The 18,224-nt window shown below is 39.1% G+C and overlaps 2 protein-coding genes across 16 annotated transcripts in view; one reads left to right on the forward strand and one right to left on the reverse strand.

Moving 5' to 3' along the window:
* Window positions 1-4,795, forward strand: part of AASDH (aminoadipate-semialdehyde dehydrogenase) — a 37,160-nt gene extending 32,365 nt beyond the window's left edge. For all 6 annotated transcript variants that reach the window (XM_030313827.1, XM_030313832.1, XM_030313830.1 and 3 more), the window contains 3 exons: window positions 543-665; window positions 1,371-1,502; window positions 3,562-4,795. In XM_030313827.1, coding sequence (XP_030169687.1) covers window positions 543-665; window positions 1,371-1,502; window positions 3,562-3,951 — 645 coding nt within the window. In that variant the 3' untranslated portion in view covers window positions 3,952-4,795. The remainder of the gene's footprint in view (window positions 1-542; window positions 666-1,370; window positions 1,503-3,561) is intronic.
* A 2,313-nt stretch (window positions 4,796-7,108) lies between these two features.
* The window catches only part of CRACD (capping protein inhibiting regulator of actin dynamics), a 280,653-nt gene continuing 269,537 nt past the window's right edge, over window positions 7,109-18,224 (reverse strand). For all 10 annotated transcript variants that reach the window (XM_030313821.1, XM_030313818.1, XM_030313816.1 and 7 more), the window contains one exon: window positions 7,109-9,897. In XM_030313821.1, the coding sequence (XP_030169681.1) occupies window positions 9,737-9,897 (161 nt within the window). In that variant the 3' untranslated portion in view covers window positions 7,109-9,736. The remainder of the gene's footprint in view (window positions 9,898-18,224) is intronic.

Here is an 18,224-nt window from a genome sequence, read left to right on the forward strand (position 1 = left end):
AGTGAAGTCTCTGAAGAAAACAGTTGGGCCACAGCTAACTTCATATCCTTTGATTCAGTAAAATTCTTCTTCTAGGATTCTATCCTGCCAAAGTAATCAGAAACATGGACAGTTATGTGCACCGAGATGTCTATTACTAGGTTTTGTTTATGATACCATGAAATTAGTTTGAAACAAGTTTCAGTGATAAGGTAGAGAAATAATTTTATGTTCAGATGAGATATTATGCATTAAAGTAATAGAGTTTTACCAAGTAAATGAGCTAAATTAGATGCCAGTATATATTCAGAATGATCTCAACTATATTAAACTATTGTATGTCCCAGAAAGATCAAAAGGGAAAATGCTGAAATATTTACAGTGGTTCTCTCTGGGTGGTCTTTGTAATCTTTATACTAACTTGAATCTCTACAGTGAGACTGTATTACTTTTATACTAAGAATAAAAATTTACATTAATTAAATAGAGGTGATATGAGAAATCAGATATGTAGATTTGTTAACCACCAGCAGAAACCAATTAATTTGTTTTCTTATTTGCAGAAAAAGAAGTGTGTTTGGAAGTTAAAATGTGGAGGAACTGTCTTTTCGTCCCCTTGTTTGAGCCTGATACCACATCATTTATATGTGGCTACACTGGGAGGCCTGTTACTGGCTATAAATCCTGTAGGCATAAAATAACATATATTGATTTTATTATTTGTCTTGAATGTTTTATTTTTGCTTTGAATTCTGAAAAATTGAAGTATTTTTTAAAAATTTTAAGTTTATTAATTTATTTTGAGAGAGACAGAGACCGTGTGAGTGGGGGAGGGGCAGAGAGAGGGAGACTGAGAATCCCTATCAGGCTCCACACTGCCAGTGCAGAGCCCAGTGCGGGGCCCGAACCCGTGAAACCGTGAGATGTTGACTTGAGCCAAAACCAAGAGTCAGATGCTTAACTGACTGAGCCACCCAGTTGCCCCCTAAAGTAGTTTTTAATTAACTATAGTCCAGCTTTCACTGGACCAGAACTCCTTAAAAATGATTGATATGAAGATAGAAGTTCTATGTATGTCTTTGATCTGTTTTTTTTAAATTGGTAGAATTTTCTCAGTCATATTAAAACTTAGAATAGTTTAAGGATAGATCTTATGTTCTAATTATATCCTGGTTTTATTGTATGTTTTTATCTCACCTCTTATAAAGAGCACTGATTAATTTTATAGCTGTGTATATGTATGCTAGCTTCATTTATGATATCAGCATGCCATTATAGCACTTTCTGATGTTTATAACTTTGCCCCTGGGAGATTTTATGAGTTTGTTTCATAAAGGGTAATTGATTAGTAATATAATTTAAATGCTGTGAATTGCTTTTGCTCATGGCAGGCCACTGGGAACACAGTTTGGAAACATTCCTGTGGAAAACCACTCTTTTCTTCTCCACGGTGTTGCCTACAGTTTATTTGTATTGGCTGTGTAGATGGAAATTTACTCTGCTTTACTCACTTTGGAGAACAGGTAAAAAATTTCTGGTTCCGTTTTACATTATCTTTCTCAAAGTCATAATAGTTGGTGACAACTGAAGTAAAATTGTAAACATCATCATTTAAGTCATTGTATTGAAAACTAGTTTGATTTTAATTGTCAAGCCACGGGTTTCTTAATTTTGGAATGAGAGTATAGTAGATTGAAAAGATTCAAACACTGTTTTATTTGTGCCCTCCCCCAATTTTTTTTAAAGTTTATTTATTTTGACAGAAAGAGAAAGTGGGGTAGGGAGGGAGAGAAAGAATGCTAAGCAGGTTCTGTGCTGGTAGCACAGAGCTGGATGCAGGGCTTGAACTTATGAACGTGACCTGATCGTGAGCTGAGATACAGTTAGACACTTAACCAACTGAGTCATCCAGGCACCCTGCCCTCCCCCAATTTTAAAAACTTGACCAGTTTTGGGGCATCTGGGTGGCTCAGTCAGTTGAGCGTCCGACTTTGGCTCAGGTCATGATCTTATGGTTCATGAGTTCGAGCGCCCTGTTGGGCTCTGTGCTGACAGCTCAGAGCCTGGTACCTGCCTTGGATTCTCTCTCTCTCTCTGTCCCTCCCCCACTCATGCTTTGTCTATCAAAAATTAACATTAAACAAACAAAAACTTTACCAGTTTTTAGGCAATTTTATTATAATTTCTATTGAGGTGTTGAACATTTATTTATTTATTTTGAGAGAGAAAGAGAGAGCATGAGTGGGTTAAGGGCAGACAGAGAGAGATGGAATCCCAGGCAGGCTCCGTGCTGCCAGCACAGAGCCTGATGTGGGGCTCGAACTCACAAAACTGAAATCATGACCTGAGCCGAAATCAAGAATCTCACACATTTAACCGACTGAGCCACCCCGGCACCTCAAGGTTTGAACATTTAAAGATGCCCCTGCTTTTTCTATGAAAACCAAAATAGGTGGCATAACCCAAATTGCATTGTATGAAGTGCCATCTTCAACTTCATGACTGGCAGGGTAGGCTTCTTCTGCATTACATTAGGTCTTTTTTTGGGGGCGGGGGGGGAGGATAATCTCCACTTCTTTATCCACAAGTGACTATCACTGGTGGCCCAACTGCTGCTGTAGGTTTGATGTTGGGGACTATTTGTATACTTGAGAGAGTGCTAACTCCACCCTGAGTTAGCCCAGTGGTGGCCAGTGTTGCTCTGGTGCTTTTTATTCTACTTTCACTCTGCCTGGCCTGGCAGTTCCTTGATGTGGGACAATTACTTTGTGATGAGATCTTTTGTGATGTTCACTTAATATTTTTACTTACAAAATAATTTGAACATATTCTCACCTTTAGATTCCTAAGAAGTAAGAAGAGGCAGATACTGTTACTCCTATTTTTTTGGGTGAACCATAGATGAAAATGATTTTTCCAAGTGGACAGAATTAAGATTACAAATCCTGTTTCATGAAGATGCCCACTGTTCTCATTTTGTTTGCTTTTTATTCTGCTTTTACTGTAAACACTACCTTACTTGTGCCTTTTCCTTCTTTTCTTCAAAATATTGGCCGACAGGTTTGTCTATGGTACCTTTAAAATAAGTAGAGAGTATATATCCACAGGCAGACACACAACTCATGGCTTTTTGTTTAAACCTTTAATTTGAATTATTGCACATAAATTTTCCTTTTCAGTCACTTCCATCTTCTTACATTAGGAGAATAGAACAAGATCTAGTTTTTAATAAGATACATTGAAAACTGAGTGTAGTTTTATCTTTGAACTTAGTGTCTCTGAACATAATAGTAATAGCTTGCTCTTGAATGGGGTTCAAATTAGTTTTATTTCATCATATTCTGCATAGCAGTGACTCATGTAGTAAGAACACTCCAGTGTATTTTGTTCTAGATTTTACCACTGGGAACAGAGGTATAATTTGAGAATGCTACTTTTCAGAAAAAGCCATTATTTCCTCTCTCTGTGTCTAGTTACCATTTAATAGCTTACATTGCTTACATTTTTATTAAGAATTTCCTAAAGCTTTACAGGACAATTGTTGAACTTAGATGAATTATTTTTGCCTTTCTCGTCCTTCAGGTTTGGCAGTTCTCTACCAGTGAACCAATCTTTTCATCCCCATGTACCTCAGCATCAGAGCAAGAAATATTTTTTGGTTCCCATGATTGCTTTATCTACTGTTGTAATATGAAAGGTCACCTCCAGTGGAAATTTGAAACTACTTCCCAGGTGTATGCGACACCATTTGCTTTCTGTTACCAAGATTGTAGCAATGAAATGTTGCTGGCAGCAGCATCTACTGATGGGAAACTGTGGATCTTGGAATCTAAGAGTGGACGATTGCAAAGTGTGTATGAACTTCCTGGACAAGTCTTTTCTTCTCCTGTGGTCTGGGAATCAATGCTTCTTATTGGATGTAGAAATAATTATGTTTATTGTCTGGATTTGTTGGGTGGACATCAAATATAATCAAGTACAGTCCTTACTCGATTATCTGAGATATCTGAAAATATTTTATCGTTACAGAACATTTGGATTAGTCTTATTTTATACTAAAGATTATTTTTGCTTAAGGAACTTGTCTATGATACTTTATTGGAGAATGATCATATTTTACTTCCTATAGTGGAACAAATGCTTTTAAAAGGAATTACAGAACAAAAACATCAATTTATTTAGTAGCACTCTTTGAATTAGGCTATGGATATTTTACTTTGGGCTTTTTTCTTTTTTTTATAGACTTCTGTGAAAAAGAAGATCAGAGTTTACTTGGTGGGTTAAAAACTCAGTCCATGATGTAATACACCATTTACTTATTTACAGTGAGATCTATTAACAAAAGGTTTTCAGAGGTAGGATGTTTTTTATCAAATTAGGTTCCTTATTTAGTATGTTTAAGTGAACAAAATACCAGTATTGAACTATATCTATGTATATATTTATCTCTCTTCCTATAATAGTTCCTTTGATTTATCCTCTTTTTTCCATTTTTGATATACAAATCTTGAATATTTTTGTGTCTGTATTTCTCAATTTATTAGATTTTGTGATTGTATGTCCTTTTTTCACTGGCTTGGAGGTAGGAAACACAACAAAAACCAGGAAAGAAAAAACTCTATGTACTTTTAAGTGTCCTGATTCTCTTAATGTGTATGGTTTGGGGCTGGACCTGCTTCTCCAGTGCCATAGTCCTTTGCTTATACCTGCATTTGCTTGGTATGAAGTTGCCCCCGGTGAATTATAGCTCCTCCTGGGAGCCAGGCCCTGTATGCGTCTCCTCTTGCACCTGGGCTTGGTCCATGATTTGCTTTAACCAACAGAATGCAGTGGAGGTGACACTAATGTCACTTCTGAGCCCAAGATTTAAGAAGGGCTGGGCACTTCTGCTCTCATGGGATCCCAGAGCTGCCACATGAGAAGTCTGGCAGCTAGACGGAGAGGCCATGTCGTGAGGGAATGGCCCTGACGTTTACTAAGAAAACCAAGGAAGCCAGAGAACCAAGGACAGGTGAAGCCCCACACATGTGGCCCCCAGCATTCCAGCCAGCCCCCAGCTATTCAGGCCATTCTGGTGCCAGACATTTAATTTCTTACCCATAGAATCCTGAGAAATAATAAAATGGCAGTTGTTTTAAGCCACTAAGTTTTAGGGTAGTATGTTAGAGCAGGGAGTTTTAGGTGGTAGCAGCAGGGATCACTGGAGCAGAAGTTATGTCATCTTCTTTTCCACGTCACTTAAATTACTCAGATGAAAAAATGTCTCAATTTTCCTTGAAATTTCACGATATATTAGCTCAGGTAATAAAGCAGCTTTTTTTTTTTTTTTTTTGCTATGGTACTATGAATTTAGCCACTAGTGGTAGTAATAATAATAACTCTTTAGGGCATATTACATCCCAGACACTTGTGCTCAGGCACTTAAAGTAACAAAAATGTATCCTGTTGTTCACCTTCCCTTTTCTACAGTCAACTGTGGTATCATTTAACTGGTCCATTTATTCGTCAGTAAAGTCTCAAATATCAGACATGCCAGAGTCCTTGGTTGCAAGCTATAGAAGTCAACTTAGGCTATTTTAAGCAGAAAAGAATTTTTTAAAAGAATATTGAATAGCTTGGAGAATTGCAACAAGGGCTAGAGCTATACAGCCAGGAATAATGAATGCCTGAAATCAGCATGACTGTGGCCTGGAGAAGACACAGCTGCTGTTCTTGAACCTCTAAATGCTCAGACCACTAATGCTAGATAGACAGTTACCCACCACCGTCAGACTTCCTCATTAATTTCAACTGGGAGACAAATTCAGAGTCTCTTCCAATTTTAAGTGAAACAGGTTCCATGCCCCTGATAGAGTACAGGAAAGCACATATCAGGCATTTCATCTTTGGTGGTGGGAGGTGAGTGCAAGACCCATGAGTTGGGAGATTTCCCCAAACCTAGAGTGGGGATTGAGGTACAGACTGGTCAAAAAGAACAACATCTCTTCTACCAAGTTTTAGATCAGTGCTTCTTAAATCTTTTTTTTTTTTTTTTTTTTTTGAGAGTGAGAGACATAGAGGGAGAGAGAATCTCACAAGGGACAGAGAGAGTGCGGAGCCCAAAGTGGGGTTCAAACTCACAAACCATGAGATCATGACCTGAGCCAAAGTCGGATGCTTAACCAACTGTACCACCCAGATGCCCCCAGTGCTTCTTAAATCTTAATGTATTAACCATCTGAAGCTCTTGTTAGAGTGAAATGCACGTTAACAGTTGAGAGGGCTGAAAGTGTGTTTTGCTGGGCCATAATGGAACCTGAGGCAAAAAGAAAAATCAGCAATACTGATCCTGTCCTTATTTAAAATTTTGATAATTGTTCATGTTGGAATTTGTATGAATTTTTATTTTATTAAGTAATCTCTAGGCCCAGTGTAGGGCTTGAGCCTACAACCCTGAGATCAAGAGTCACATGTTCTACCGACTGAGCCAGCCAGGTGCCCCAAGTACTAATATATATTATATATAGTACCTATATATATAATATACATTATATATAGTACCTATATATAATATACATTATATATAGTACCTATATATAATATACATTATATATAACATATAATGTATATATATTGTATATATAATGCATATATTTGTATATAATTGTATATATAATGTATATTATATATATACATACATACTATATATACTATATATATAATACTGTATGAAAATAGTATTTTTCTTGATTACATAGTTTGTGGCACCCAAGATGAATGCCTCACATCACTCACTTGGCCCTAGTGCAGGCCTGTGAGTCAGTAGGTCTGGCCTGGGACCCTAAGCTGCCTTTCACAAGGTCTCAGCTCTCTCAGCTCCAGCCACTGTTGCTGTTCTGGGGCCCATGTGTTGTGTAAGGAGGCTGTAGGATTGTTTTGTCTGGGATGCAGATCATTCAATTCCAATTTAGGACGGAGATAAACATTTTATTTGCCCCTACTCATTACTTATCTCTAAAACACCTAGTAAAAAATATAAGGTAGCACATAAAATGCCTTGAAATTTCTCTTTCTCAACAAAAGCTATATGAGTTTGCTTATAGTCATTGAAAATAGTAAAAACTTCAACTTGAAAAGGAAATTCCATCAGTGCTGAAGATCTTGTATGTATTTTTTATTGAAAGATCTCTTTCCTTCAATAATGGACATTTTACATTAAAACTTTATACAACCAAAAATCTCAAAATAATATTAAAATCACACTAAGATATTTTTCATTGTTGTCTCTACTTAATTTTATTATTGGTTAAAAATATTGCAAGACACTGTAATGTTTCTGCTTTAAAATAAGCAATTAAACTAAATGTCACAAGAAGAGACAATGAATACATACTATAATTTGCTGATAACTGGCTAAAATTATAATAGTAATTAATGTGTAAGAAACAATTGCACTTGAAAAATTAAAAAAGTAAACAAAAACTCTCTATATATGTTTATGAACAGAGTTAATCTGTTAACCTTGCCAAGAGAAGTATGTGTTTCAAGTTTAAAAAAAAATTTAACATAGCAATCATTGATTTAAAAAAAAAGTGTTTTTGTTTTGAATTTCCCCCATAGTTTGTTAATCAGAAAAGACTGCAGCACAACTAAAGCAAAATAACACTTCATTGGTATTTAGTGCAATTTGGAGTCATTTTACATGAAATATTAAACATGTACCCTTCAGGAAGTGGTTGAAAGTAAGTGCTCTGTCCCTTTCCCCAGTGTACTCTTAACTTCTAAAGACTTTCATAGGAGCTTTGTGACTAAGGCGTTTCTCCTATGTGGTATGTGAGCCAGTAGAGAGTTGACTCTTCTAAGTATTCTTCTTCAGTGATCTGATTTCTTCCCCCTGTTCTCCACCCTTACTGTGGTATTATCCAAAGCTGGCAGGATGAAAGACAAAGTTTGGAAGAATTACTGTAGCACTAGAATACCAGGGCTCTAGGTGGAAAGACTGCCATTCAAAAGGGTGTTATGTTAGTAATGAAATCACTGAAAACTAACAAATGCCTACATGTTTGATTTAGAAATGAACATCAGTGTGGAAAACATGCATTGGAATATTAATTGCTTCCCGCAGGAATAAAAAAAATTCAAGTTACACTGATTCTTAACAGTCTGATCCAGTATATATAATATTAAATCCGACTTGCAAGAGTACAACTATCCGCTTGACCACACTTGCCAGTTGCTACCATGAGGTTGAGCCATCATTTCCAGAAGATGCCTTCTATATGGTAAATAACAGAATAATAACAGCACATTGCATGTTGAGGGAGCTCAGCATGATGGATACTGATAAAATGTGTTTTTGTAGGAGAGGAAAAAGGAATGTGATTCCCCTTGCACTGAGTGAAGGATGTGTACTTGTATTGTGGAGTCAGAATCTTAAGAAAAGTTGAATATGCCGGCACCATGAAATAGAAAGTGTGGGTTTGCTGGTATGTCTATGCTTCATGCTTGCCATGTCCCTTCTTTGGACCACATGTGTGGAGCAACAAGGCCACTTTAGACTCTGAGATGTTTTTTAAAGGTAGCAAGGTGAATGCTCAAAATTATAAATGCTCTTGAACATTTGACTCTAAATGTGAATCATTCAATTACAATAAAGAAAGAAACTTTCCATAGGAAGTCCTTAGTACAAAGGCTCCAAATCTTGGCTTCCTGTCAATTTTCCCTAAAGACCTAAGAGAATATTCAGAGACATGTAATGTCAGTAGCCTCTCCTATCTTGTAATAAATGGCTGGTTTGGGGGATGGGTTATTTTTCCTCTCTCACTTTTGCTTCTTGGGGTGAAATGAGCCTCCCTTTCAGAGTTTTAAAAGCTAGATTACACTGGAAGCAGTTTATCCCAAGGTTCTCAACCTTTGGGATGTATCAGAATTCGTCTGAAGAGTTTTGCCAGAATAGACAGTCCTGGCCCATCCTCAAAGGATCTAATTTGGTAGGTAGGACTGGGATGGAGCCAGGACATCTTAAGTACCACTGCACTAGATGGGGATTCTCAGAGACGGAAAGAGAATATGTTGCTTCCTTTCTTCATGATGGTAAATAAAAATGTTGCCTAGGAGCCAACTGGGCCAAATGTTTAATATGTTCTTAAGGGAGTCCTGGTGTGGCAGGACCTGTAGAATAGCAGTGTGGTGGACATGTGCATGTTACAGTTTCAGACCAGGGAGAATTCAGAAAAGCAGACACGGAAAGAGGTGGCAGCCAGACTGTTATGATACCTAGTTACTCACTGCATTCAGGAGAATGGGAATTATTGTTTCTATCTATATGATCCTTTCTTTCACCATTACCGTAGAAAAGGAAAGAACACACCAAACAAATGGTAGGGTAAACTGGAGTAGAGAATCACAAACCATTACAAATATTGGCAAAAGGACATGTTGTTCTAAATGGTGTGTGGGTGTGTTATGTGTGGAGCGCTGTAGAATGGGCATGGTAGGCTCTCGTAAGAAGTTCTTAGTTTGGAGATTTTGCTTCGTGTGGTCCCTCAGATGGAATTTTCTCTTGAGAACGAGGAGGAGCTCAAGGCACCAGGACCTAGGATTGTGCAAATACACTCTTTACAAGGAACGCCACCAGTTCCGTTTCTAAACAATTATTTTAGAGCCTATAAAACATGCTGCTTTTCCCTAGCTTGGTTTCTTTACCTCATATAAAAAATAAATAACAAGGGCAAGAGAAGAGCCAATAACTGGCAACAGGAGTGGGTTAAGAGTCACTCTACTTAATGATCTGTGGACAGTCGCTCCAGGCCTTGGCTTTCCTTTTGGCCAACGCCAACCAAGCTGGTTCTGTTGACACCGGGGCAGCGTCTGGGGTTGAGAACCTCTTGGTGACTTCTTTGACCAGCGGTGCAGGGGGAGCTGAATCCGAAATCTCCACTGAATCGTGTTTAGAAGGAAAAGAATAAGAATAAAAGTTAGAACCACATTTTGATGTATCAGAAGGGTAAGATTTCAGGGCCAGCCAACATGGCGGAAAAGTAGGGGGATTCATACTTCCCATGTCTCTCAAACAGAGAGTCTAGAAGGAAAAGAGACAGGAGTCTAACAAGGAGACACTGGGACAACCTGACGGGCTGTAGGTGGGTGATTGTGAACTGGGGGAGATAAAACGGGCCGTGTAGGCATGGAGAGGAAGGATCCTCTTCTGCAGAGAGACAAAGGGAAGAGAAAGAGTGGCTGGGGAAGTGTAGGACTGTATCTAGACAAGAGAAAAACCTCCGACCAGGAATGGAGAGGGATCCCATCTCTAACTCTGGGGCCTTCGTACTGGGGCCGGCTGCCCTGTTTGTGCACCTGGGGAGGAGGGGAGCCACCACCGGGTTCGGGGGCAGGTCAGGGATGCAGTCCACAGTAGGAGAAAGCAGTCCTCTCCCTGAAGTACTGTGGCACAGGACAAAACCAGCTGGGACAACATAGGCGCTTCCCCAGGGCTGGGGCACATGGAGCGGGAGTTTAAATCCCAGCCAAGTACCAGGGCATGGAAGTTGGCAGAGCGAGACAGACCTCCTCATCTGTGCCCACAGCACAGCGAGGACGGCGCAGTGATTTGGGACACCGGTCAGTGGAGAAGAGGCTGGGAGGTCGCCATTTTTCTCCCCACCACGACCAAGGTGGGGCCTCAGGGATGGGTCCCTGGGGCCCACAGTGGAGGTGGGACCCGCCTACACCAAAACACGCCCCTTCATGCCAGGTAACTGCATGTCTACTGGAGTGGGATAGATGCTGAGGAACCAGATGGCCCCCTCCTCCAGACTGGTGCTGCTGCATTGCCTGGATTAATTCTAGGACAATTCTTGTTATTTAGATAAATTCTTCCTTCCTTTTCTCCTTATCTCTTCCCTCCTCTAGACTGGGTACTCTGGTTGTTGGTTTGTTTTAGCAGACATATTTAATCCATTCTCTTGATACATGTTCTACACCACCTCCTTTCCTTTCTCTCTCTGGAATAATTAAGCCTATAGTTTCTCTAGATAACTTTATCTTCATTTCTTTTTCTCTGCCTCCTCATTTTCCTTGCTCTCTCTCTGAATTAAGCTATTTAGTTTCTCTGCCTGGTCAATGTTTATTTTTTCCTTTACCCTGCCCCTGTCATTTCTCTCTTTGTATGTGCTCTTCCATCAGCACCACCTCCACCCTGTTCTTTACTTGTAGCTGGTGTTTCTGGTTTTTTGCTTTTTGATTGTTTTTGTTTATTTGTGTGATTGCATGTTTTTCTTTCCTGTTTATCTGTTTTCCTTTCCACAGCTACTTCAAGGAACAAATCAAAGCACACCTGGTGGAGGGTCCAAAACATCACTACAAGTAGGGAAATAAAATAACCAAAGTTAACAACAACAGAGAGCAAGTAACTCTCCAAAACACACCTCCTGAAGGGCCAGGCCCTGGACAGTGTATGACCTCCTCTTTAATAAAGCAGTGCTCACAGGTGCAGAGCACATAACAAGCTTTTAAAACTCACAAGGGATAGAAAACTAGCCAAAATGACGAAATGGAAGAATTCCCCTGACGAAATTCCAGGAAGAAGTGGCCACTAAAGAATTGATCAAAACAGATATAAGCAATATAAATGAACAAGAATTTAGAAAAATAGTCATAAGATTAATCACTGGGCTTGAAAAAGGCATAGAAGACAGCAGAGAATCTACTGATGCAGAGATCAAGGAACTAAAAAATAGTCATGATGAATTGAAAAATGCTATAAATTGAGGTGCAAAATGGAAGCGGTCACAGCATGGATTGAAGAGGCAGAGGGGAGAAGAGGTGAATTAGAAGATAACATGGAAAAAGAGGAAGCTAAGAGATTAAAAAAAAAAGTCCAGGATCACCAGTGGAGAATTAGAGAACTAAATGATTCAATCAAATGGAACAATATCCATATCATAGGAGTTCCAGAAGAAGAAGAGAGAGAAAGAAAGGGGCTGAAGGTGTACTTGAACAAATCAGAGCTGAGAACTTTCCCAATCCAGGGAAGGAAACAGACCTTGAAATCCAAGAGGCACAGAGAACTCCCTTCAGATGTAACTTGAATCAATTTACTGCACGACATATCATAATGAAACTGGCAAAATACAAGGATAAAGAGAAAATTCTGAAAGCAGCTAGGGATAAACAGGTCTTAACATACAAAGGTAGACACATAAGGGTAGTAGCAGACCTATCTACTGGAACTTGGCAGACCAGAAAGGAATGGCAGGAGATCTTCAATGTGATGAACAGGAAAAATATGCAACCAGTAATCCTTTATCCAGCAAGCCTGTCATTCAGAATAGAAGGAGAGATAAAGGTCTTCCCAAACAAACAAAAACTGAAGGAATTCATCCATCACAACTAAACCAGCTCTACAAGAGATCCTAAGGGGGATTCTGTGAGTGAAATGTTACAAGGACCACAAAGTACCAGAGACATCACTACAACCATGAAACCTACAGATAACACAGTGACTCTAAACCCCTATCTTTCAATAATAACACTGAATGTAAATGGACTAAATGCTCCAATCAAAAGACAGAGGGTATCAGAATGGATTAAAAAATAAGACCCATCTATTTCCTGTCTACAAGAGACCCATTTTAGACCTGAGGACACCTTCAGATTGAAAGTGAGGGGTTGGAGAACTATCTATCATGTACTGGAAGTCAAAAGAAAGCTGGAAAAGCCATACTTATTTCAGAAAAACTAGACTTTAAAGTCCGCAACAAGAGATGAAGAATGGCATTATATAATAATTATGGGGTCTATCCAGCAGGAAGAGCTAACAATTACAAATATCTATGCACTGAATTCGGGAACACCCAAATACATAAAACAATCACAAACATAAGTAATCTTACTGGTAAGAATGTGTTAATTGTAGGGGACTTTAATACTGAACTTATAACAATGGACAGATCATCTAGACAGAAAATCAGTAAAGAAACAATGGCCCTGAATGAAACACTGGACCAGATGGACTTGACAGATATACTTAGAACTCTACATCCTGAAGCAGCAGAATATACTTTCTTCTTGAGTGCACATGGAACATTCTCCAAGCTAGATCACATTCTGGGTTACAAAACAGCCCTCAATAAATATAAAAAAATTGAGATCATACCATTCACACTTCCAGATCACAATGCTATGAAAATTGAAATCAACCACAGGAAAAAGTCTGGAAAATCTCCAAAAGCATGGAGGTTAAATAACATCCTACTAAAGAACGAATGGGTCAACCAGGCAGTTAGAGAAAAAATACATGGAAACAAATGAAAATGAAAGCACAACAATCCAAACCCTTTGGGATGCAGCAAAGGCAGTCCTAAGAGGAAAATGGCCTATCTCAAGAAACAAAAAAAATCCCAAATACAAAATCTAACTGCACACCTAAAGGAACTAGAAGCAGAACAGCAAAGACACCTCAAACCCAGCAGAAGAAGAGAAATAATAAAGATCAGAGCAGAAATAAACAATATAGAATCTAAAAAAACTGCAGAGCAGATCAATGAAACCAAGAGTTGGTTTTTTGAAAAAATAAAATTGATAAACCTCTAGCTAGGCTTCTCAAAAAGAAAAGGGAGATAACCCAAATAGATAAAATCATGAATGAAAATGGATGTATTACAACCAGTGCCTCAGAAATACAAGCAATTTATCAAGGAATACTATGAAAAATTGTATGCCAGCAAACTGGACAAACGGGAAGAAATAGAAAATTTGAACAGACCCATAACTAGTGAAGAAACTGAATCAGTTATCAAAAATCTCCCAACAAATAAAGAGTCCTGGACTAGTTGGCTTCCCTGGGGAATTCTACCATACATTCAACACAGAGTTGATACCTATCCTCAAGCTGTTCCAAAAAATAGAAATGGAAGGAAAACTTCGGGACTCAACTCATTCTATGAAGCCAGCATTACTTTGATTCCCAAACCAGACAGAAACCCAGCAAAAAAAGAGAACCACAGGCCAATATCCCTGCTGAATATGGATGCAAAAATTCTCAACAAGATACTAGCAAGTCAAATTCAACAGCATATAAAAAGAATTATTCACTATGATCAAGTGGAATTCATTCCTGGGCTGCAGGGCTGGTTCAATATTCGCAAATCAATCAATGTGATACATCACATTAATAGAAGAAAGGAAAAGAACCATATGATCCTGTCAATAGATGCAGAAAAAGCATTTGGCAAAATACAGCATCCTTTCTTAATAAAAACCGTCAAAGTCAAGATAGAAGGAACATACTTAAACATCATAAAAGCAATTTATGAAAAGCCCACAGCTAATATCATCCTCAATAGGGAAAAACTGAGAACTTTCCCCCTGAGATCAGGAACATGACAGGGATGTCCACTCTCACTGCTGTTGTTTAACATAGTGTTGGAAGTGCTAGCATCAGCAATCAGACAACAAAATGAAATAAAAGGCATCAGAATTGGCAAAGAAGAGGGCGCCTGGGTGGCTCAGTCAGTTAAATGTCCAACTTTGGCTCAGGTCATGATCTCACGGTCTGTGAGTTCAAGCCCTGTGTCGGGCTCTGTGCTGACAGCTCAGAGCCTGGAGCCTGCTTCAGATTCTGTGTCTCCTTCTCTCTCTGTCCCTTCCCCACTCACACTCTGTCTCTCTCCCTCTCTCAAAGATAAACATTAAAAAAAAATTAAAAAGAAAAATTGGCAAAGAAGAAGTCAAACTGTCACTTTTCGCAGATGACATGATACTCTACATGGAAAACCCAATAGACTCCACCCAAAAGTCTGCTAGAAGGGATACATCAATTCAGCAAAATTGCAGGGTACAAAATCAATGTATTGAAATCTTGCATTTTTATATACCAATAATGAAGCAACAGAAAGAGAAATAAAGAAACTGATCCCATTTATAATTGCACCAAGAACAAGAACCATAAAATACCTCAGAATAAACCTAACCAAAGATGTAAAAGAGCTGTATGCTGAAAACTATAGAAAGTTTATGAAGGAAATTGAAGAAGTCACAAAGAATTGGAAAAACATTCCATGCTCATGGATTGGAAGAATAAATATTATTAAAATGTTAATACTACCAAAAGCAATCTACACATTCAATGCAATCCCAATCAAAATTGCACCAGCATTCTTCTCAAAGCTAGAACAAACAATCCTAAAATTTGTATGGAACCACAAAGACCCTGAATAGCCAAAGTAATATTGAAGAAGAAAACCAAAGCGGGAGGCATCACAATCCCAGACTTTAGCCTCTACTACAAAACTGTAATCATCAAGACTGTATGGTCATTGGCACAAAAACAGACCAATGGAATAGAATAGGGAACCCAGAATTGGACCCACAAATGTATGGCCAACTAATCTTTGACAAAGGAGGAAAGAACATCCAGTGGAAGAATGAAAGTCTCTTTAACAAATGGTGCTGGGAGATCTGGACAGCAACATGCAGAAGGTTGAAACTAGACCACTTTCTTACAGCATACATAAAAATAAACTCCAAATGGATGAAAGACCTGAATGTGAGACAGGAAACCATCAAAACCCTAGAGGAGAAAGCAGGCAACAACCTCTTTGACCTCAGCTACAACAATTTCATGCTCGACCTGTCTCCAAAGGCAAGGGAATTAAAACAAAGATGAACTATTGGGACCTCATCAAGATAAAAAGTTTCTGCACTGCAAAGGAAACAATCAACAAAACTAAAAGGCAACCAACGGAATGGGAAAAGATATTTGCAAATGACATATTGGATAAAGGGCTTGTATCTAAAATCTATACAGAACTCACCAAACTCCACACCTGAAAAACAAATGATCCAGTGAAGAAATGAAAGACATGAATAGACAGTTCTCCAAACAAGACATCTAGATGGCCAACAGACACATGAAATGATGCTCAATGTCACTCATCATCAGGGAAGTAAAAATCAAAGCCACGCTGAGATACCACCTCACGCCAGTCAGAGCAGCTAAAATGAACAAATCAGGAAAACACAGATGCTGGCGAGGATGTGGAGAAACGGGAACCCTCTTGCACTGCTAATGGATTCATGCAAACTGGTGCAGCCGCTCTGGAAAACAGTGTGGAGGTTCCTCAAAAAATTAAAAATAGAACTACCCTATGACCCAGCAATAGCACTGCTAGGAATTTAACCAAGGGATACAGAAGTGCTGATGTATAGGGGCACTTGTACCCCAATGTTTATAGCAGCACTTTCAACAATAGCCAAATTATGGAAAGAGCCTAAATGTCCATCAGCTGATGAATGGATAAAGAAACTGTGTTTATGTACACAATGGAATACTACGTGGCAATGAGAAAGAACGAAATCTAGCCATCTGAAGCAACATGGATGGAACTGGAGGGTATTATGCTAAGTGAAATAAGTCAGAGAAAGATACCATATGTTTTCACTCATACGTGGATCTTGAGAAACTTAACAGAAGACCATGGGGGAGGGGAAGGGGGGAAAAGTTACAAACAGAGAGGGAGGGAGGCAAACCATAAGAGACTCTTAAAAACTGAGAATAAACTGAGGGTTGGTGGAGGAGAGAGGCAAGTGGGTGATGGGCATTGACAAGGGATGAGCTCATTGTTGGGATGAGCACTGGGTGTTGTATGGAAACCAATTTGACAATAAATTATATTAAAAAAAAAAAGTAAAAGATTCAGAAAGGAAAACCCAGTGAAACACTGGGCATCTTTAGTGAGAACAATTAGGGGAAGAAAGTGGGTGATCATAACTGTTACATACAGAATTAGAATATGGTTGGTTTTAATTTCACAGTTTCTAGAAGCCTAAGTTTTTGTGCATAGCTCTGCCTACATGATAATAAGAAATAAAAGGTAAATGTTGTCATTCTAGCTATACAACCAGTCAATTCCAGAAAGAAAAAGATCAAACCAGCAGTTTGAACTTATCTTTTTTTTTTTTTTTTCAAACTGGTGAGGTCAGAAGCTCCCCTCTGTACCAAGCTCGCGCTGGGGGCCTCCACTCCCTGCCGGCTCTCTAGACTTTCAGGCTGGCCTCACAATTCCAACACTTGTTTTATCAGATCTTAGAGACCTCCTAAGGTGAGGGATCTTGGCTTCTCTCTGAGTCCTATTTACTGCCCGTGGCGATGGCCTACACAGAATGAGAACTCTACAAATACTGACTGAAAAGACAAACACAAAAATAAAGGTTTGCTTTATTAAGCTGTAGCCACTCTGAACTGCATTAACTCTTTAGAGCGTCCAAGAAGTCTGTCAGAGAAAGGTATGTGATCTCTGACTCTGGAACTTTATTTTGAAAGAATGATCTTGGTGGCACACCCGTTTGTTTAGAACCTTTAATTCTTGGGTGTCAGATCAAATGAAATTATACCATGGAGGTTATTGAGAAATTATACAGTGCTCCAAAGTGGTTTTCAAATATAAAGGCTTTTTCTCTCCTCACCAAAATATTAAGTATAGCGTTAGTGGTTGAGACCTCTTTCCATTTCCATACCCAAGCTGGCAGGTAACAAAGGCATTACAAAGTCTAGATCTGGGGGGTGGGTGCCCTCTAGGGAACAGGGTTGCTCAGAAGGGAAAACAGGCCCTGTTAACCTCTGGGAGGAAGCTTGTTCCCATTCATATCCCTCCTTCAAGTGATTTGTAACAAGGTAACAGTTGGAAACATGACCAATCATTTTAATAGAATAAAGAATTTTTTTTAAATGTGTGTCTTTTATATGTCATGAATAGGAAACCCTGCTGTTAATTAATGTGGTCAGAAACTTGCTATCTGAATCCCCATCAGTGAGCAGAGACCTTCCCACCTTGCCTGGAGTATCTGAGCCCCGTGGGTCACTGATTCAGAGGAGCAGCTTCCAGTTCCAGCTAGGTGCAGAGCCCCAAGCAGGGGTTTTCAGATTTAGCCTCCACAAATTTAAGTTTATTGTGTCAAAGGAAACTAGACCCTGAGTGCACTTTTCAGCTCAGGTTTGATGTGAACCCCTTTACATACAACCCTGTGCTGCTCTGAGCCCGTCAAAACCCCACATCGCTTAAATTTTACCTAAACTTCACCCTTTTCCCCCCAAATCCTCTGATAATCTTGCCTCTTCCTTTCTTTAGGTGGTTCTTCTGGTACATGGTCTCCCTTACAGGAGAGCAAGTTAGCAAACCTCATTTTGTTGGGGCTACAGGCAGCGGGGTGTCGGAGAGGGAGGGCTTGTTTGATGCCCAGGAATTTAGGGAGCCAGGTGACACCAC

The sequence above is a fragment of the Lynx canadensis genome, chromosome B1 (assembly GCF_007474595.2).
Source record: "Lynx canadensis isolate LIC74 chromosome B1, mLynCan4.pri.v2, whole genome shotgun sequence".
NCBI lineage: Eukaryota > Metazoa > Chordata > Mammalia > Carnivora > Felidae > Lynx > Lynx canadensis.